General features: G+C 48.2%; 1 protein-coding gene across 3 annotated transcripts in view; it reads left to right on the top strand.

Moving 5' to 3' along the window:
* The window catches only part of PHF2 (PHD finger protein 2), a 51,939-nt gene that overhangs the window by 3,781 nt on the left and 27,239 nt on the right, over nt 1–20,919 (top strand). For 2 of the 3 annotated variants that reach the window (XM_083869724.1, XM_083869722.1), the window contains exon 2: nt 17,985–18,070. In XM_083869724.1, the coding sequence (XP_083725850.1) occupies nt 17,985–18,070 (86 nt within the window). Of the gene's footprint in view, nt 1–13,747; nt 13,769–17,984; nt 18,071–20,919 lie in introns of those variants that run through there. The other variant, XM_083869723.1, reaches the window with a different exon arrangement.

The raw sequence follows: 20,919 nt of genomic DNA, 5'->3' as shown, positions 1-20,919 counted from the left end.
GGAGTGGTGGTGGGAGTCACTCAGGGTGCCCTGGCACACAGACCGAACGTGGCTGGGGTGAGAAAGGCACTTCCCTGTTACTCTGCAAAGCTGAGCCCTCTGTGTGGGCAGATTTTGTGCTCATAATGGAGCATTCAGTGTTTTCCCTTTCAAAGACAGGTCTGGTTTTATATGGCAGCATCTAGTTCCAGTCTTTTACCCAGGCTTGTCACTAAGCAAATTTGGAAATTTGGGTAAAATTTGAAGATGAGGATAATCCTGAATCCTGGAGTGCTATTTGCTTTGGTTTTATCACAGCAGAGGGAATCCCTGAGGTTAATTGTGCTGTGCCCAGCATGATTTCCTTTCATGTGCTGAGTTCACATAGGAGCAAGGTGTATAAGTTTTTCAAATAACTAAAAATCTCAGGTTATTTCAATTTTTCCTGGAGATTTAGTTGACATGGCAGGCTCAGTTTTTTCTGTGAGCCTGACCACAGCAGCTATCATGAATGAGCCATGCTAATGTCTGTACTGGAATGCTTTAGAAAATCCAAGTCTAAGTAATCCCAAGAGTGGATAGTAGTGTGGAAAGTCCTACATGGACATTGTCTGGCCTGCTGGCACCTGGGAGCCAGCATAGCTCACAGGAGATTTTTGTATATAAAAATTCTTCTAATTCTAGAAGGTTTTACTCAGTATTTACCTCTGACAGGATAAAATGTTAAAAATATTAAACACAATTCACGTTTAATTTTAAAAAGTGAGAGATCCTGTGGTTTAATGAGTACTCTCCAGCAGCCCAAGCCTTTAGCTGCACTGTTTTGTGAGCAGCCCTGTGGGCACCTGGGTGCCTGTTGAGTTCAGCACTAAAGGGGTGGCAGCTTTAACATGTCACAACAAAGAAATGAGTTCTGAAAGCAAAGGAGAACTTTTTCCTTAGTGGTGAATAACTCCATAATAATAATAAAAAAAATTTGATAAAGATGTCTTGAAAAAAATTATCAAAGGAATGTGACTACATATGGGAAGATACTGGTGAAGAGAAAAAGTGTTATACAATAACATAAGGCTTTCCAAAACTTAGAGGCCACCATCTTTAATATTACCTTAATGCATTTTCTTCTTTCTGAGCAGTAGAAATTTTGTAGTAGCAGCGTAGTACATCTGCAGCAAAAACTGAATGTTCTCTCCCCTCTTGTATGGCAGCCTGTAGGTCTACAGTTCTCCAAATATCTTATTAAAACACGTTTGTGGCAATAGAATTGTCTTACAGAGGTGCTCAGTAGCAGTGCTGGGGGTTTGTTTGTGCTACAGGTGAGCTGCTGCTTTGGAATCATGTGGGTTTCTCATAGTGACCATGTCATGCCTCTTATCAGTGACTGATAACTCTGTAACGTGGCTGTACATTAGCAAATCTTACACTGCCTGACTGATACCAATAGTAATTCCCTTCCAGAGTTTTATCTGAAAAAAAAAAAAAAAAAAAAAAAAAAAAAAAAAAAAAAAAAAAAAGAGCCTGTTCACAGTCCATTTTACAGCTTTATGCATGGCTGTTTTGGGATGTTACCTGGCTGTTGCACCCAAGTACCTCTGATATACAATATAATGGCAAACCCAAAACCAACGTGTTTGGCAAATCTCACCAGATCTCTCATGTAGATTTTTTTCTGGGGTGTTGGTTCCCCACCCTGTGTGGTGCTGAGCATCTTCCCCCTCAGAAGGTCACTGAGGGACAGGGATGTCCTGGGTGTGTGAGCAGGCTGCAACATCCTAAAGCAAATGGCTTCAAGTTATGCCAGGGGAAGTTTGGATTGGATATTGGGTAAAATTTCTTCATCAGAAGGGTTGTGATTCCTGGCACAGACTGTCCAGGGCAGTGGTGGGGTCACCATCCCTGGATGGATATTAGGAGGTGTAGATTGGGGACATGGTGGAGCATTAATGGAGCACTTGGCAGTGCTGGGGGGATGCTGGACCTGGTGATTTTAAGGGTCTTTTCCACCCCAAACAATTCCATGGTTCTGTGATCTCTGGCTCCGTTCTGTGCCTGGTGCTCTCCACAGCTGGGACATCCAGGGATGAACATTTTCTCCTGGTCTTGGAGGGTGCAAATCCCTCCTCATTGCACCCTCCTGGGCCTTTGGAAGTGCTTTGGAAGAGGCTGACAGCACGTGCAGGGCTCTCATGGAGCAGCCCATGGAGGAATTCCCTCTTTTCCTCTCAGGCACATCCCCAGAAACTGCCAGGTGCTGCTGCCCCAGGTGAGGCCAGGGCTCAGTCCTGTGCCTGCAGCAGAGCAGGAGGGAGGACACTGAGTCTCCCTGGGCGTAACTGTGCTCAGCTGACCAGGGCAGGCTTCTGCTGGGATATTCAGCACTTTGTGGTGTTTCATCCATTAGTTTTAGCGAGTAGCCGAGAAAAGCAGAAAGTTAAGCAATAGTGTATTTTGACAGGAAAAAATAAACTAGAATTGCAGAAACAAAGATATTTTTAAATTTCCTGTTTGCAATTGTCAACCCAGTAATCTGGAACTATGTGAGAGCTGCCTTATTGTTTTTATGGAATTGCTCATGGATTTCATTGTGTTTTCCTCTTTTAGCAAATTACACGGTACATTTACTATCAGAAACAGCATTTTGCCTCATCTGGCAGACTGGAAGGATGTAACAAGTGAAAAAACCATGAAATATTTCTGCTAGGTATCAATAGCTGTGATTTTTTGTTAAACTTCCATTTTTGCTGTTACCATCTCAATGGTGGGGAATGGAAAAGTGGGAATTGGCAGGAATGCTGTTACCGTGCCATATGTGCCAGGTCCCTTGTGTCAGCCAAGGATGGTGGTGCAGGAGCACAATCTCCACTGCCAGGTTGTGAGATTCAATGCCTTCTTTGAGCATCTCAGCAAAGCCTCTGGGTCAGGGCAGGTGGAGAAGCAGCTCCCAGTGCTGGGCCTGTATGTTAACAGGGACATTGGCTCCTGCATCACCATCCCCTTGGGATTTCCTCTCCATTCCCAGTCACTGAATACCCTGACATACGATTGCAGCTGTTACTAAGGAATGTGGAGGGTGTCTAGGGTACACTTAATTTGTTTAGCCAAAAAAGAGCAATTTGCTGGCCAGGAGCAGGACCACGGGAGTCCCCAGCTCCTTCCAGGCCACGAGGACAGCATAGGAACAGCACAGGAGCTCCTTCACACCCCACAAGAGTTTCCCAGGGAGTTAAAGAACTCTGTCACCAAGGAGTCCTTCTGGATACTGAATGAAGAGTCATTGACCAAAAAGTGGTGAGCACGTGGGGCTGCTGAGTCTTTGCTCCATGGTCACTTCAGAGAGCCCCAGAGAGCCCAGGTGGTCCAGAGGCCACCTCTCACTAGCCTCTCCTCTCTCATCCCTGCTCCTGGCTGTGGAACACTGACAGTGGTTGCTGATAAGAGATTCCTCATTCCAGGGACATGACTAATTCCTGTTGTGGTTTTGCCTCCCAGTGAAAGGTGTAAATGTGGGCAGAGCACATTAAGGGGTTGGAAAAGGTAAGGATGCCATTTCCTTACAGGGCCAACATGGAAGCTTGTTCTAAAGGGGTGGATTTGCTCCTGTTGAGGTGGCTGATGAGGTCTTAAAACACTCAGATGTGTTCTGAGAAGATCCTAAGAATTCACAGCTTTTACTGCCAAAGTGGTTCTTGGCATTAGTGGGAACTCTTATCCACAACTCTTTTGCATCAGGACAAACACACTGGCCAAATGAAAGCACAGCTGTTTTTGAGGGAAAGTCAACAAATCCACTAAGGAGTTGTCCCAAAGGTTTATTAGTTCATTATTGGAAAAAATCATGTATATTTCCAATCCAAGTTTGCTTGTTTTCAGTTTCCAAGTGCTGTATTATTGCATTAGTGAAGAGACTCTTTCTCAATGAGGTGTTTCTATCAATGTTTTGATGTGCTTCTGCTCAAGTCATCTTCTTTAATTGTGAGATGATAAAATTGTTCATCTGGTTTTGGCTGAAATAGTAGAACATTTCTTCTATAGTCCAAGAAATACTCTTCATTTTGTAGTTCTATGCAGAGAGCTTTTAACTTTTGGCCACGTTTCAGTATTTTCCCCATCTCTTCTACTCCACATTCAAGTTTCCCTTTTTCTTTGTTTATATTTGCAGTAACTTATCAGACAAATGTTGGTTATCTCCATTAAACTTGTAAAGGAGCCAGATATGGCTGTACTAGTTACTTTTTAAGCAGTCTGGTTTTGAAATTGTGTTTCTACCTTTGGAACTGGCTCATGATTCACAGCAGAAGGCTTCAGCCTTGCTCTGAGTTGGAGCAAGAAAAAACCTCTCCAGTCTGCTGAACTAGGACTGATAAGTCAGAGTGCTGAAGGACCAAGGAAAGCAGAAAGAAACATGTAGCAGTGCCTCAAAAGAATTTTAATACTATTGGGACTGTGCCAGAGTTCATCCCAGTGGAATCACAGGGTGCTGCCGCACACCAGCTCCTGTTGAGGGATGTCTGTCCACAGCTCTGTCTTTCCAGCACTCACAGGAGCATGCTCCACACTCAGCCCAGGGCAGCAGCACAGCATGAACAGAACCCTCACTTCCAGCCCTGACACCCCTGACAGCACTGCCTGTGACAGCCTGCACTGCTGCCCTGCCAGCACAGCCCCTGCTCAGCCTGCACTGCTGCACAGCCCCTGCTCAGCCTGCCCTGCTGCCCTGCCAGCACAGCCCCTGCCTCTGACAGCCTGCACTGCTGCCCTGCCAGCACAGCCCCTGCTCAGCCTGCCCTGCCAGCACAGCCCCTGACAGCCTGCACTGCTGCCCTGCCAGCACAGCCCCTGACAGCCTGCACTGCTGCACCGCTGCAGCCCCATCTCCCTGCGCTGCCGAGGGAACAGGCGTGTGGTGAATGCAGCAATGTCCTTAGAAATCAGGGACTGCTGGAAGGTGTGGGAGTAGACCCGCAGGGGACTAGGAGCAATAGCAGGAGGTGAAAAGCAGCTGTGGGTGAGAAGCTGTTACTATTCCTGATCCTGCTCGGAAATCGCGGACTGGAGGAGACTGTGAGGCACCGTGTGTCAGGAGGCTCGGCTGCGGGTGGATGGAGAGGGCTCTCGAGGACTCGGATACAGTATTTCCCTTCATTCTTTGGACACAGAGTTGCACAGGACTGTTACAAACGGAGCAAATGCTTCAGGGCCGTCCCGGCCCCGCTCCCCAGGGCCGTTCTCCCGCAGCGCTGTCCGGGCTCATCGAGATTTCCCTTCTTTTCGACACCTCACCACACTGACCAGAGAGCAGCACGATTTTACCCAAACTACTCCTGTAAAAGGCAGCGTGCCGGGGCTGGCTGTGCAGAGGCGATCCCTGCTCAGCCCCTCGGTGATGTCTCGGGTAATCCAGGGGTGGGTGCGATCAGCCGTGAGCTCCTCCCGCTCCCCCGAGCAGGGCACAGGGAATGTGCCGGGATTCCCCTGGTTTGCAGGCTGGACACAGCCCTCTGCCCCGGCGGGTGCCGCTGAAAACGGGAGTTTCATGTTTCAGATTCACTTGTGACGCTCCAGGCTGCAGGAGAGGAAAGCAGGTAAGGAAATGAGCTGAGTGACGCCAGCAGGGAGGGGATGCTGTGAAGAGCAGCCCTGCAACCGAGGGAGGGGATTCCGGGCAGAGTGTTCTGCTCCAAGTTACCGTCTGGGGCTGCCCTGGGCTGGTGTCGGCTCCTGCCTACAACTGATGTCCCTTTTTACCATACTGCTGAGTTTTTCCATTTAAAAAATGTTGAACTGAAGTAGTTGCTGGAATTCAATTACAATCCAGTTTGAAAAATACCCAAAGGGCTGGAATGAGCTGGAGCTGGGGTTGCTCCCTGATGCTCCCAAAGCAAGGAGCTGTAGGAAATCATGTATTCAACACATCACTTGCAATCAGAACTGCTGTTGCCTGTAGTGTGCAGTGATGAGGCGAGCCTAAATGTTTTTACGTTCTCAAACCTAAGCTTTTTCCCAGGAGGCTTTCTGCAGGGAGAGTGGGCAGGTTTTGTTGTGTAGTTGGGTTTGGTATTTTTTGTTGCTTGGGAGTTTTTATTTAGACCAGGCAGAACTGTTGCTCTTTGCTTTGGTGCAAGGAAGTTTTTCAGTTACAAAGCACTCATAAATGTTCTTCAGAATAATTGTTTCTGCTTTTTTGTGGTGTGAGAGTTGGCGAATGGTTTGAGGAAGGAAAACGTGTGTCAAGGAGGTGTTTGTGAAGAGCACTTACCCGGAATCCTGCCGAGAGTGGGAGCAGAGCCTGTCTGGCTGCCTGCAGTCACAGCCTGAACCTGCTGCTGCCTTTTCGTTGTTCCTTCTGACTTTTGTGTTTCTTTGCATCCTTGGAGCTCTGAAATCCCTCTCAGAGCAGAACTGATGGCTTGAACTGCAAACCATGCTGATGGGGAGACTCAGTGGCACTGGCCTTGCTGGCACTGCAGGTCCTGCTTGTGCCACAGGGTTTCAGGGGGACAGAAATGTCACAGAAAATGTCCCAATAATTTTTTATGGAAGGATGTCTTCTGGAACACTTTAGGGAGTGTCTTGTGGAGCACGTCCTGCATTGGCTGGAAGGTTTTCCCTTTGAGAAAAGCAAGGCTGAGCTCTGATTTTGTTCTGATAAGTCACAAGCAGTGAAAAAATATTAACAGTTCATGTTGTGTTTGTAAGAAGGCAAGAAAAGTATCTGGAGAAAAATAGGAAATTTATGACTTCTCAAAGAATCCCATAAATCCCAGAATCATTTGGGTTGGGAAGCACCTTAAACCTCACCTTGTTGCAGTTCCTGCCAGATGCGTTGATGTGCAGATGTGTGAATCAGCTGAAGAAAAGAGCACTTTATTCATCACAACACCACAGTAACAGCAACAACGTGCAATCCCCACTGCTCACTCTCTGCTGGTGGCACTGGGGGTCACTGGGTATTTTATTTCAGCTGTTTCTACTCCTCTGCAGTTCAAAGTCATGGATAATTTAAGAAACATCCTTATTTGGGATAAGGGGTTTCCCTGTCAGTTATCAGGTGGAGCAAATCCTCACAAGTCCATGGACACGGGGGGCACCATTTCCCACAGCCCAGTGCCCAGGCTGCATGCCTCATCCCAGGACATTGTGTGGTTTATGGCTGTTGCTGCCACAGCTTTCCAAACACACAGGTTCTCCTTGTTCCCTCTGTCAAGGACGTTTTCCATCATTCCCACACACACAGGCCATGTGCAGTATGGACAAGGATGGACCACCTCCACTGCCACTGTTTTCAGCAGGGGAGCAGTGCTGAGCTCTCTGTGGGCAGGGAACCCTCTGCTGTCACCTGTGTGAGTGATCATGGAGATGAGCCAGCTGCAGAATGCAGAGCACACCATGGGTCTACGTGTATGAAGCCAGTTTGCATCTTGAAATAGGAATAAAATGCGATAAAGCTGTAATTAGGTCATTCAAAATTTGATGTTAATCTTTTGAAAATGTGTTTGAGGGGCTGAAATGAAATAAAGGCACAAGAGCAGGTTATGTGTCTCAACAGGAACAGTCAAGAATGATTTGGAGGTTCTGTCAATAATTTATCATTCTTAAATTATGTGGTTGTTGGGTTTAATATAGTAAATTCTTTTAAAATATGACAGTGAAAATCATTCCTGTTTCTTCTCCCTCCTTGTTGTGCTGTTGGCTCATTTTGGAGCTTCCCCTGTGAGCGTTGCAGTTGGCTCAGAGTGTTTGCCATGCAAAACAGAGCATGAAAGGTAACACTGGGCTACTATCAGCATTGCCATGTTTATATATTTATATATACCTATAAAGAATACATGAAAATGGTCCTGTGACTGAAAAGGACAACCAACCATTGATCAGTATTCTTAGCCAGATCTGAGCGTGCTTATGCAAATTATAGCGATAAGTTCCCTCAGATTTAAAAGTAAGTTATATAAATGGTTATATAAATGGGTGTCACAATTAAAGCAAACCAAACACAGGCAGTGCTCAGGTTTGTATTAATGTGTATAAATCCACACATGGATGTATAAATACACAGGTACAAGTGGCTGTTGCTGTACAAGTTAATGATGCCTGGGGCTTTGCTGCTGTTTAGTTTATTTTCATTTGTCTGTCATTCAGTCACACACATACACTGCCCATCTCCAGCCTGCTCCTGCCATTTGTGGGCTGTGGATGTGACAGGCAGGGTGAGCAAATCCTTGATGTGGGCAGGAGGGGTGAGAAACAACATGAAACAGGAGTGGTGCTGCTCTGAGCATTGTGGCTTTCGGAGGACAAGTCACAAAGTCAGAAATCCCAGAGGGATCCATTGGTTGCAGTGTGAGTTTGTAACAGGACAGGGCTCCAGGAGTTTGGTGGGTTGGGGGTCCTGCACAGCTGGTATTACTGCAGTGGTATTTATTTACAGTAATGTTCCTGTTGGAGGGAGAAATGGAATGACAGGGTCAGGGCAAGGCTGCAGTTAATTTGTAAGGGTTTTACACGGTGGCTGATTTCCTGGTTTGTATCTGCTCATTTTTAAAAGTAATTCCTGGAATTGCAGAGGGCAACACATAAGGGATATGTTTTACTGGGCAGTGCTTGGTAAACACAGGTTTGTAGTGCAGCACAGCTGATCCTGACTTCTGCTCCTCAGGGCTTGGCTTTAGCTTTTGGGGTTCCTTCTGCTGTGGGGCTCTCTTGGGAAGGTGGCCTCCCTGCTTGGCCACTTGTGGGGTGCCATTCCTGGTAGAGATGTTTGTAACCTTCAAATCCTTCGGCCAGCAAAGGAAGGCTGAGGTTAAATCCAGTCTCATTGACAGTGCTGCCACACTGGGCTGGTGGCTGTCAGGGCTCACTGGGACCAATTTGCCAGGGGAGTTGTCTCTGTTGGTCTGTAGGGACTGGATATGTCCTGGTTGGAGAGCTGGTAGTGTCCACCCTCCTCATCCCTCCTGGATGTGTTATATTGACCCTTGAAACTGAGACCTTGTTCTGTAGGCTCTCAAGGACCTGAGCTGTGAGCCCTGGATGATTTTGAGGGTTCTGACTCCCAGCTTTTAGTAACAGATTTGTTGCTGGCATGTGCAGGTTCTAGTTAGGCCACATAACAGTGTGATGCTGGCAGAGACTTGGGCTGTGCAGTAGGTGCAGGTTGCTGCCATCTAGACACTTCATTTATTTCTGTTCGGTTAATTTCTTTTTTCCAAGGTGGGTAATGTTTCTTTTATACAGTGTCACCAGTTGGTTTTTGCTGAGGAACAAAGGGCATGTGCTAATAGTAGGTATTTTTAGATTAGTAGTAGATTATTAGTAGATAAAGTAGTTTGACCTGTGAGTGAAAGCCCACAGAGGCTGGACTGCAGCACTTCCCTTGGAGGATGGTTTATGCTGGGTTTGTACAAGGCTGCTCTGACAGTGGCTGTTCCCAGGGGCTGCCTCCTGGAGCTCCTCAGCAGGGCTCAGCAGCTGAGGTGACAACACTGCGTGAGGAGGAGGTGCTGAGACACTGGTATCACAGAATTTTGTTAATCATACAATAGTTCAAGGATAATTTTCCATGAGACAATTCTCCTTCCTACTGCCTTCTGCAGTGGGCAGAATACAGCCTGTGGTTTATAAAATGCTCATGAAAATCAGTCCATTCCTGGGATCTTTTGTTTACTGTTGTGCATGTGAGAGAGCGCACTCCATCACTGCACCCCTCGGTGATGTGCAGCAGATAAACAAGGATTTATTTGATCAACCCAGCACTAATTCTGCAGAGAAGTTTTGCAGTATGTTTAGAGATAGAAGAGGAAGTTTTTAGGGATCTGGAGAGCTGCCTGTGCAGACTGGGATGAGCTGGGAGCCAGCAGGAAAGAGGTAAAGGGCAATTTTATGCATGAGTCCATTCTCTGGTGTGTGGCCACTATCCTGACAGCGTTTGCACCCAGGCAGAGCCCCAGGGCAGGGCTCCTCTTGCAGGTGCCTTTCACTCTGTAAAGCTCTCAGTGACCTCAGCAGGAAAACCTCAGTGTTCACCCCACTTGTGTTTAGGTCTCAGTCCTAGGGAAATTTGGTGTGAAGGGTTATTCTGCTGCTGACAGAGGCTCTGGGTAGGGGTGTCCTGTGAGGGTGACAGGTCTGAGGACATGGAGCCTGCAAGGTGAGTGTCAGGCTGGTCCATGGAGCAAATGGGCAGTAACCCCCAGTACTGTGGGCTCCATCAGGGTGTGGAGCTGCTGCTTTGCTGAGGATGGAGCAGGAAGGGTTTCGGGCACTCAGGGACATGAATCAGTGGTGGCACTGGCAATGCTGGGGAACAGAAGGACTCCAGATCTTTCAGGTTCTTTTCCAGCATAAATGATCCTGTGATTGTGTCATTCTGCTGGGCCCAGAGCCCTGTGTGGGTCTGTGGGTGGAGGAGCTGCTGTGCTGGTCCCAGGCTGGGGATAGGAGCTGTGGGGAGGGGACCCTGCACTGCACCTGCCTGTGGCTGTGCAGGGAGAGCTGGGACATGTGCTGCCCCTCACTGGCTTTGTGTGTGAGCCCTGCAGAGTGCAGAGTGTTGCTCAGGTGTCTGTCTGGGGCTGTGTGGCAGCAGAGAGGAGCTGTGTGGATGTGTCAACCCGAGCAGGACCCGTGTCACAGCCCTGCGCCGCTCGGTGACACCTGCACGACAGCTGGGGATGAAACAGAAACCAAACACAGAGAACAGAAGGTGGCTGCTGGAAGGAGTGGGAGAGAGGAAGAAGAAAACAGCAGAGACATGTGCAGACAGTTCACTTTTCACACCTGCAGCCCGTTGGCTCAGCCCTGGGGCAGGAGCTCCCTTTGGGCAGGAGCTGGGGGCTCAGGGGGCTGTGGGGGGCTGCGCTGGGGCTTCTGCTCTGTCACCTTTCCCTGCTCTCAGGTCAGGACCAGCCCTTCTTGCTCCTTGCAGCTGCAGGATGACCACCCAGCCTGGAAAAGGTTTTGGATGTGGCCAGACTCCTTTGTGGACCAGTGCCACTTCTTTCAGTGGAGTTACACAAGGAGTAAATGAAACTTAAGAAAATTATTTTGAGAGGAGAGTTATTTTTGTTCTGTTTGTCTAATGGACTTTTTGACCTTTCGGGTTTAATTTGGGCTTGGCAGTTTTTTTCTTCAGCATTGTTTTATTCCTGCTTTTTACCACTCTCTTTCTCTGGTCCCCTCCCTCTTGGCTGATTTCCCATCTGCTGTTGGGAAACCCAGTGATGAGAGCAAACATCAGGGCAGCTGTAATCACACAGGGCTGAGCAGCTTCTCTGCTGAACAGGCTGAGCCTGGTATTCAGCAGCAGCAGCACCTTGGCACAGTGGTGGGTCCACAGATGTCCTGTGCTCAGCTCAAGTCCTTCACCTGGCAGGGGATGGAGCTGGCACTGCCAGGGCATGGGGCAAGAGATATCTTGCTGTGCAGAAGATGGCGTGAGACGTTGTCCCCGGTCAGTGGTGAGGGTGTTCACCTCTTCAAGGTGTTGCCTCTGAGGTCATGGAGATGACAGGCATTGCAGTCAGATGGAATTGTGGCATTGATTGTTGGGGTCAGTTTCCAAGTCCTTAATTATTTTAATTTATACAACGGCAAGATTGAACAGAATTCTGAGTTGACATAAAATAATTAGGGGGGAAAGGGTCTCATCTAGCACTTCTCAGCCATGTATGTTTCATGAATCATCTGCCAGCAGTAGGATCAGGAGAGCTGGGCTTCACTCCTGGAGCAGGGTGTATTTCCTTGCTCTGCACATTCCCTCAGTGAGAAGGGGTTGTTGGGAAATATAATTCGTTCTAAACTAAGCAGTAATTCTCCTTCAAATTATATCTTAATAAAAAAAGAACATCTTGGGCAGTCTCTGATTTAGGCACACTGCATTTTAAATCTGTCCTAATTATAGTGCTCATCGCTTAACATTCATTTGATGAAGATCCTCATTTATAAGGACAAGGTTGGCAAATAGGAATTAATGCCATTATAACCCGTGAGTCTCCCAAAGGAAACAAATCAAAAGCTCTGTGAAGGAAATGAAGCTCTATTATTTATAGCAAGGCAAAGCACAGAGTCCCCAGCCATACCTTTGTGTGTGTGGCCCAGGGCCTGCAGCAGAGGTGGTTTGGAGAGAACAGGGCCCTGCTGCCCTGGGCATGGCTCCAGCTGGGGCACCCAGGCCAAGGCTCCTGCCTTGCAAGTGCACCTTGGATTGCTCTCAGTTTCTGATTCAAGACCAGACCTCCCCTCATCAGCCTCAGAAATAACCATAGAGGTTCACCAAGGCCCAAAAATGAGGATGGAAGGAAGACACCAGTTGTCTCGGTAGATCTGGAATGTTGCGGTGGATGCACATCTCTGATGCTGCCATTTCATCTTGTGCTGATGTCAGAACTGCTTGGTTTGAAGGAGCACTGTCAGATTGTTTTCACAGGTGTTGATTCCAACATACACAGAAGCTGGAAGGTTCCACTGGCTCCTTAAAAACCTTGGTCATCCTGAGCAATGCTTCCCTGGTGGAACTCAAGTGATGGCAGTGAGAGTTGTGTACCAGCCCAGGAGCCCTTAGAGCAGAGCAAACTTGCATGGGCCCCTGCAACACTCACAAAGATCTTATTCCTTACTTGGAGGCTCCAAGTCTCTGGTGACTTGAGGGAAGAGGTCTAGGGATGCCCAGGGTGGGATTGTTGGGGTGTCTGGGCAGGACAGGAGCTGGGCTGGGTGATCCCTGTGGGTGCTTCGCACTGAGGATATTCCAGGATTTTATGAAGGCTCTGAAAGCTCTCTGTGTGGGCATCACAGCCCAGCTCTTGCACAGAACTGGGCACTGAGTCCGTGTCAATTTTACAACAGCAACCTTGAGGCCATGGGGCAGGTGGTGGTGCCTGCAGGGGGAAAACTGAGTCAAAAAAGCCAAGCTCATTTCCTGCAGGGAAAGGAGTCCAAGCAATCTGATGAACAGTGAGGATTTTCCCTGTCCCTGCATTCAGGTGTTGCTGAATCTCCTTGAAGGGAGTGCACAGGCACTGTTCAGTTTGCAAGAGGAGCCTTTCCCTTTCTCTTTCCTTTTCCCTTTTCCTTTCCCTTTCCCTTTCCCTTTTCCTTTCCCCCCACATTTGTGTTTCTGTGAGGGAATGAGAGCTGATGTGAAACCCTGGCTGCCCAGTATGGCTGGAGTTCTCTCTCATTGAGGCCTTAATTCAAGATGTCCATGCAGGGGACCCTCACTCTGTGCCCTCACCAGCACATGGGTCCCTTCTGCTGTCCTTGGTCTTGAGTCTCCTGCTGAAGTGACACTGACATGTGTCCCTGTTCTCCTGAATGACTCCTGAGCTCTCTCCTTGCCTTTAACCCTAGCTGACAGCAGGCTTCAGCTCTCCAAAATCTCTGTTCCATGAAAACATGTGACTGATTAGATGAGACAAATCCTTCTGCTCTGGAAAAGGCTTGTCTGTTTGCTCTGGAGCCACTGGAGAGCACACGGGAGAGTTTTGGTCAGAGTTCATCCTGTAGAGCCACCAGTAAAACAGTCCAGGAGACACGAACCCATGGGGCAGCTCATTCCCTTGCTCTCAAAACAGCCTCCCCCTTTCCCCTTTTCTGTCTTTTATTAACTTCTCTGTGCTCACAGTGTTGACTGTTGCATTTCTGGGTGCTGGGATGGACACTTAACATTGGCCTGGCAAAATGTGAAGTGTGAGCCTCTCCACTGCTGTCCTGCTTTTCTGCAGCTCCTCTGGCTTTGTCCAGGCCCTGGAGGCTCCTGGAACTGCACAGATGTCTTCTGTACAAAGATGTGCAGGTGTGCACATGAATCATACCCTGTTGTTACTGGGGAGCATTACTGTGCCACACGTGGTGAGTGACACACTGAGGGACAGGGATGAGCTCAGGGTAATCACTGACTGTGACCTGTAACATGCTGGGAATTCTTCTTCTGCTCCCTGGAACTTGGATGATTTGTCCTCATGAATTGGGGTGGAGTTGGGTGCACTTCCCCAGGGCTGGGAAGGCAAGGCAAGGCAAGGGATGTTAGCCTGTTTTTTCTTTGGCTCTGTTTCTATTTTCCTACAATTAATTTTCTTCCCCATCTAAGAGTCTTTTTCTTGTTTATTTTATTTTTTTAAAATATTTTTCTATGTTATCTTCTGGTTGATATTGGAGGTGACAGGGTTTTGATAGAACAGATACCATGTGGGTTAATTTTTCTCCTGAAGCTACTTCAAATGTCACCTCCCTGCAGATGACAACCCAAGGTTGCCAGAAACATCCATGGTATAAAACCAGTTTAATTTACACACCTTTTATTAGTGTTGCCTTCATAACAAAAAAACATTGTTAACTTTATCAGAATATTGAAACTTGAACATCTCTTCACTGCGAACACAGAAGCAATTTCATTTTAAAGTGGCAAAGGGCAGAGTTTCTAATAAAAGTGTAATTTGTAGCCTCTGACTGCAAAAGCTTCTAATGTGCTAATTCTCCTTTAAGTCCATGTAACGTGGGTGAGATATCAGCTTAAACAGCTGCAATATCAAAGACTTCACTTGTCTTTTTTTTTTCCCTACAACAGTTTTGGTAAAACTCAAATAAATTTTTAATAATATTTCCCTTTTATCTCATTATCAAATTAGTTTTATGCTGCCTCAACATGAGTTAAATCACTTAATGACCATTTAAAAATCAACCATTAGGTTGGTTAAAATTGTTCCAATGAGATTCCTGGATGCAGGATAATTAATCTCTTAGGCCATCTTGGCTGTGTTTGGGCAGGAAGGTTTTTGAGCTGTGGGAGGTGGTGGCTGCTGCTCCAGGATTCCACACCCCTGCCCTGCTCAGCAGAGGCATCCCCAGGCCCTGCTGGCACAGCTGCAGCCCCTCAGGCATTAGCAGCCATAGCACAGGCAGTGAGGGGCTTTGGGGAGTGTCTGGGAAGGCTTTTCTCTCACAAAAGGATTGTCCAGCCCTGGCACAGCTGCCCAGGTGGGGTCTCTGTCCCTGGAGGGATTTAACAGCCCTGTGGATGTGGCATCTGGGGACATGGGGCAGTGCTGGGGAATGGCTGGACTGAATGGTCTTTGAGGGTTTTTCCAACCTAAACAATTCTATGGCTCTGTGATTCTGTCCTTCACCAAGTAAATCTTTTTTCCTTCTAACCCAACAGTTCTACTGGGAGCTTTTCCCAGTGCTTCCCTGACACTGGTAATGCACGCTGATCCCTCACTGACACTGCTGTGGGGGCACTGCGGGACCCTCCTGGGCACCCTGCCTGGATCCTGAGCATCCTGCCTGGATCCCACACACAGCACCTGGATCCTGAGCACCCTGCCTGGATCCTGAGCACAGAATCTGGATCCCAAAACTCTGGAGGGACCAAAGCAGAGTGTTGTCATGGGAGAAACCAATAGATCCAAACAACAGAGTGCCACTGGTGCTGCAGTGCAGGGGCTGAGGGGAGAGCAGCACTGTTCAGTCACTGTTCATGACTTCAGCTGGAGAAATGCTTTGATTCTGTATTATTGGTAATTAACCACCCTGAGAAAAAAAACAAATCAGTAAATTGGGTAGGAGACACTTCAGAACTGGGCCCTGGCTTTTAGCACAGCTGGCACTGCCCTTCTGCTTTTTATCCCCAGGTGGAAATGCTCAGACCACCCTAAGGCTCAGTCACAGCCCCTCCTACCCAAATCTTGCTCTGCACAGCCAATGGAAACACCTTGTTCCTCTGCTGGCAGGAATGGCTGCCTGGGGCCATTTAAATTTTGGTGGGAGTTTGGTTTCCTGTGCCTGTGCCCATGTGGAAGCCACCACCAGTGCTGCTGGTGGCAGTGCCTGGAGATCCCAGCCCTGCTGGGTGAGAGCAGCAGCACAGCCCGGGGTGGGTTACTTGGGCTCCTGATCTCCCAAGGCAGCTCAGCTGGGGGAATCCCTTGGACAGTTCTCACTCCCAGTTTCCCATATGGAGGAAAAGCAGCAGCTTCTCCCTGTGAGCAGCTGTGAGTGGCCAAGCCTTATTCAAAGCTGTGCTGCAGTTGGAAAAGTTGACTGTGTCTTGTAGGGCCTGCTGGAGTTTGAGGTCAGTTATTTTTACTTCTCCTCCTTGTTCTCTCAGATGTTTGACTCTCTCAGAACAATGGCTCCCACCAGGCTGCAGCCACAGCCCAGCCCACAGCTGCTCAAACCTCCTCCCATCCCGTGCCAAGAGTCTCATCTCCTTACTTTAGCTAAATATAGACTTTTCAAGCTCTTGTGGAGAGCCTAATCCATACCTTTACTGAGCTTAGCCAGTTGAATCCAGTGGCATAAACAGCTGACACAGCTTTGTGGGTAGAGGAATCCTCTACGTTCTCTTACACTGGGTGTAATCTACCAGGGTTTGTTTAAATTTTCTCCTGATTAATCTGGTAATTTTCTACTAATTTTTCTGGTATTTTCTACCAATATTATTTTTTTTTCTCTATATGTACAGGATTCTGAGGATTGAATTGTTGTGATGGTGATTTTTCCTGTCAGCAAACTGCACTTTTCAGTGCTGGCTTCCCAGGGACACACAATAATTTTGTATTTTTTCAAGTAACTGTTTAATGAAAAAAAAAATCAACCAAATCTACAGTTGCTTTGACACAATTCCAAAGCAATGATTTCTGTTCCCAGTCTGGGTTCACAGAGATGAGAGTGTCTCTGGCTTTGGTTGCAGAGCTTCTCTCACCCTAAGCTCTTTGTTTTGAAGGGAGCTGGCTCCCACATTGACAGCTGCAACCAACTCACTGAGGTTTCTGGCGGGATCTTATTTTGACACAACATTTACAATGGTAATAAAAAGGATGTGTTTCTGTGTCTCAGCTAGTTTGGCCTTTCCCAGCGTGGCAGCAGCCTGGGCTTTGTTGCTGCCGTTCTCCAGCAGCAGGTGTCTGTGGTTTGTGATGGTGGCATGCATCACCCTGTGCCTCGGGGTCAGCAGGGGCTTCAAAACCACCTCAGGGGGCTCACGGTGCACTGAACAGCTGCTCCCCTGCCCCAGGTGTGCTCGTGTTGGCTCTGGAACACCTGCACACCCTGCCAGGGGCACCCTGAACTCCTCAGGGAGGGGTGGGCACAGGGCTGGTGTTTTCCCTCCTTTAGCAGCACCCAAGTCATGGCCTTCCTGCCTCTGCACCAGCCCCAGGTGCTGCTGCTGTGCCCACCCTGCAGGAATTTCTCCCACAGCTGAACTAACTTTTGGGCACTCTGATGTCCTGCAGAGCCAAAGCCACCAGGGATGGATCCCACTGCACCTTTTCTCTGTGTGGTGCCCTGCAGCCTGGGCAGCAGGAGCAGGGTCCCCTTTGCCCTTCCTCCCTGGGCAGGACAGAGCTGTGCTGGGCCTGAGTTCCTTGGCTGGCTGCTGGCACTGGGGCTGTGCAGCAGCTGCTTATCTTGGGTACTCCAGTGCTTTGCTGAGTGTCTGGCTCCTCCCCAGGGCTGTGCTCCCACAGGATTGTCCCTGGATGTGCCCAGGACTGCTGCTGTGTCCCATCTAAACCCACCCGATGGCATCCTGGCACAGCCATCAGTGCTGAGCTGGGCGTCTGCTTCGCCTCCTCATCTTCCTGCAGTGCTGCAGAGGTGGGAGCTGTGTGAGTTGTTCTCCTGGCATCCCTTGCCAAGATCCCTCTGCTACTTCACAGCTGCCCACACCTGTTTTGTGGAGATGTGTTTTGTTAATCAGGTTTACGTGGGATGGTGCTGGGAGAACTCTGTATAGGTGCAAAATAGTCTCTTTGGAAAAAAAAAAAAAATCCCAACATTCTGTGGGACTCTCTGCCACTTTTTCATGGAATTCCATAGTGGCTACTGGGTGGGCTTCTGCCTGGCAGCTTTTGGGGCCAGCCCCCAGGAATGTACTACAAAACCCTGGTCTGTGCAGGGCACAGGTCCCAGAACTGGTTTGGGCTGTACAGCAAACATGGGGCTGTCAGTATTGAGGCTGTGCTTGGGGATGCTCAGGCTAATGGCAGATCTACCTTCTTGTGTTCCAGCTGTGTTGGCGTGGAAGAAGAAGAGGCACCAGATATTGACATCTACCATTGTCCAAACTGTGAGAAAACCCACGGGAAGTCCACCTGTAAGTAGCCCTGTGCAGCCAGGATGGGGTGTCTGAACAACAGGAATTTTCATTTTGGCTATTGCAAAAGGCACGTCCCGGTATCGTGTGCCATAAGTATTGGAATTCAAAGCAGAAGGTGAAGAAAGACGTTGGTGGGAGGAAGCTGTGGTTGGATCACAGAGCTCTGGCTGCAGCCTCAGGCACGTATGGGAGCTCATGCAGGCACTTACCTGGACCTGCTGTCCCTGGCCCCGCTGTCCCTGGCCCCGCAAAAAACAGTGTCCTACCTTGCATGAATCCTGTCCACACCCAGTAATGAGGGCTAAAAAAACCCAGTGGAGGCAGCTAAGTGCTGGTAGAGGGAGTTTTGGAACCTACATGGTGTTTTCTGGCTGCAGAGGAGAAGAGTAAGAAACAGTTTGTTGTGCTTGGCCTGGATATAGAATTGCAGCAATTTCAGTGTCAGTCAAAATTGTAGGATACACTGAGGGTGCCAGTTCTTGCAGTTCTTTCACAGGAAAAAGGTTCTCCTGAGCAAAAGTGACAGTTGATCTCAGTGGGAGTTTTGTCTGGGAAGGAATAGTGGGATGTGTTTGCTTTGGTCAGATTAATTCACAAATTCTTTCTATTATACAATGGAGAAAAAAAAAAAAAAAAAAAAAAAGAAACCAATCCCTGTGAAAGATGAAATGCTTCACTTGAAAACCAGTTATAAATAAGCAACAGTGCTAGGGAGGATCCTGCTGCTCTGCAACCTCAGGGCATCCTGCAGAGGAAGAGCACTGCACTCATCTGCCGGGGCTGAGGGAATCCTGATGACCTTTTATTTAGTGTGAAATAAGGGATGACTGCAAAGTGACTCCTGTTGCGTTAAAATTCAGAATTTTTAACCCAAGCAATTATTTCCATATTGCTTTAATTGTTAAAGTTTAAAAAATTTCTAGTGGGAATGGGGTGGAGTCTGAAGTGTTTGTTTTGTGGGCAAAAAATAGAATTGTGTTTCCACTGTGATTTTTTAAAAATCAAATGTGAACTGGAAAGCTGCAGCTGTTCCTGTCTCCCAGAGGATCCAACTGAGAACTTGGCAAAATCTCCATTGGGGGCTGGTTCTGAAAGACTTAACAAAGTCAATATGTCCCTACAAAATGTTCTGGTCTGAAAGGATCAGCCTTTCTAGAGTTTTGTTTTCCTAGTTACACAAATAACCACAGATCATTTGGAAGGGAATGGTTTGGGATTGGAGGGAGGTGACTGCAGACACTCCCAGGCTGTTCCTGACCTGAGAGGGAACCAGCAGCAGCAGCACAGGATCTCCAGCCTCTGAGAGTGTCAGTGCATAACACTCAGATGGGTCTGACACTTTGATTTCTTTCACTTTTTTTAAAATTGTAAATGATGGAAGGCACCTACTTTTCAGTGCAAGGGGAAAAGCCCAGACAGAAGCAGCCAAAGCCTACAATCAGAAATTGAATATCAATTCTATAAAAACTGGGGTGCATCATCCTAGAATTCAAGACATTTTTGATAAAAAGATTGCAAGTTTAATATACCAGTTATGATGAGGGGAGCTGAATTGACAACAACATTCTGGTGCTTTTTAAAATATTTCTGTCTGTCCAGTTATTTTCATCCAAATAAAAATCCACTGATGTGTCCCAGAGCAAGCAGCCCAGCAGAGTGCTGCTGGAGCACAGCCCCACCCCTGCCATGGCAGGGACACCTCCCACTGTCCCAGGCTGCTCCAAGCCCCAATGTCCAACCTGGCCTTGGGCACTGCCAGGGATCCAGGGGCAGTCACAGCTGCTCTGGGCACCCTGTGCCAGGGCCTGCCCACCCTCCCAGGGAGAATTTCTGCCCAATATCCCATCCAGCCCTGCCCTCTGGCAGTGGGAAGCCATTCCCTGTGTCCTGTCCCTCCATCCCTTGTCCCCAGTCCCTCTCCAGCTCTCCTGGAGCCCCTTTAGGCCCTGCCAGGGGCTCTGAGCTCTCCCTGGAGCTTCTCCTCTCCAGGTGAGCACCCCCATCTCTCCCAGCCTGGCTCCAGACAAGCTCCAGCCCTGAAGCAGCTCCATGGGCTCCTCTGGATCACTCCAACAGCTCCAGGTCCTTCTTGGATCACTCCTTGCAGCCCACAGACCTGGGGCAGCTCTGCACGTGGGGTCTCAGAAGGTATCACTGGACCCTCTTCCCTCTGGGGCTGCAGCACGGTGGGAATACAGACCAAGAGCCACTCTGCAGGACAGCAAGGACACTTCCTTTTCTCCTTCTGAATACAGCACAGGCAGTTTAATCACATGCAACACAAATCATCACAGAAGGGACGTGCAAAAATTTTATTTAAACATAAATTTTGCTATCCTCACCTTGAGTTTTGGTGACAAAGTCACAAGCTGCATAGTGGTTTTCCCTACTAATGTGTAGAATTGTGGATCCAGTGGAAAAAGGAGATTGTTCTGCTGCAGCCCATCCTTGCAGGGCACACCAGGCCAGGGAGTTAAAAGCTGGATGAAGTGAAGGAGGGAGAGGCTTGGCTGGTGAATTCCATCTGCTGGGATTTGCATGGAGGATGTCCTGCTGCAGGGCTTGGGCGCTTCCTTTGCTCCTTCTCTGCTCCAGAATCTGTTCAGACCCGTTATCCTGCACTATCAGCTCTGTAATAAAGGAGTAGGAGTTGTTCCAGTGCCAGTAGTTCACTGGTAGGATTTAATTATTGTGAGATTAGCAAAGGGAAACACAGACACCAATTGTCTGTTATGCAACTTGTCTGGATTTAAAAATATACGTGTATTTCTGGAGCTGCCTTCTACCAGATATGTTTTCCAGATGTCAAATTTAAATATCATTTTCCTCTCCTTACATTTTTCCAC

Source organism: Zosterops lateralis, assembly GCF_965231275.1.
Source record: "Zosterops lateralis genome assembly, chromosome: 11".
In the NCBI taxonomy this organism is placed as follows: domain Eukaryota; kingdom Metazoa; phylum Chordata; class Aves; order Passeriformes; family Zosteropidae; genus Zosterops; species Zosterops lateralis.
The sequence above is the reverse complement of the archived record's forward strand: the minus strand, read 5'-3'. Positions and strand labels throughout refer to the sequence as shown.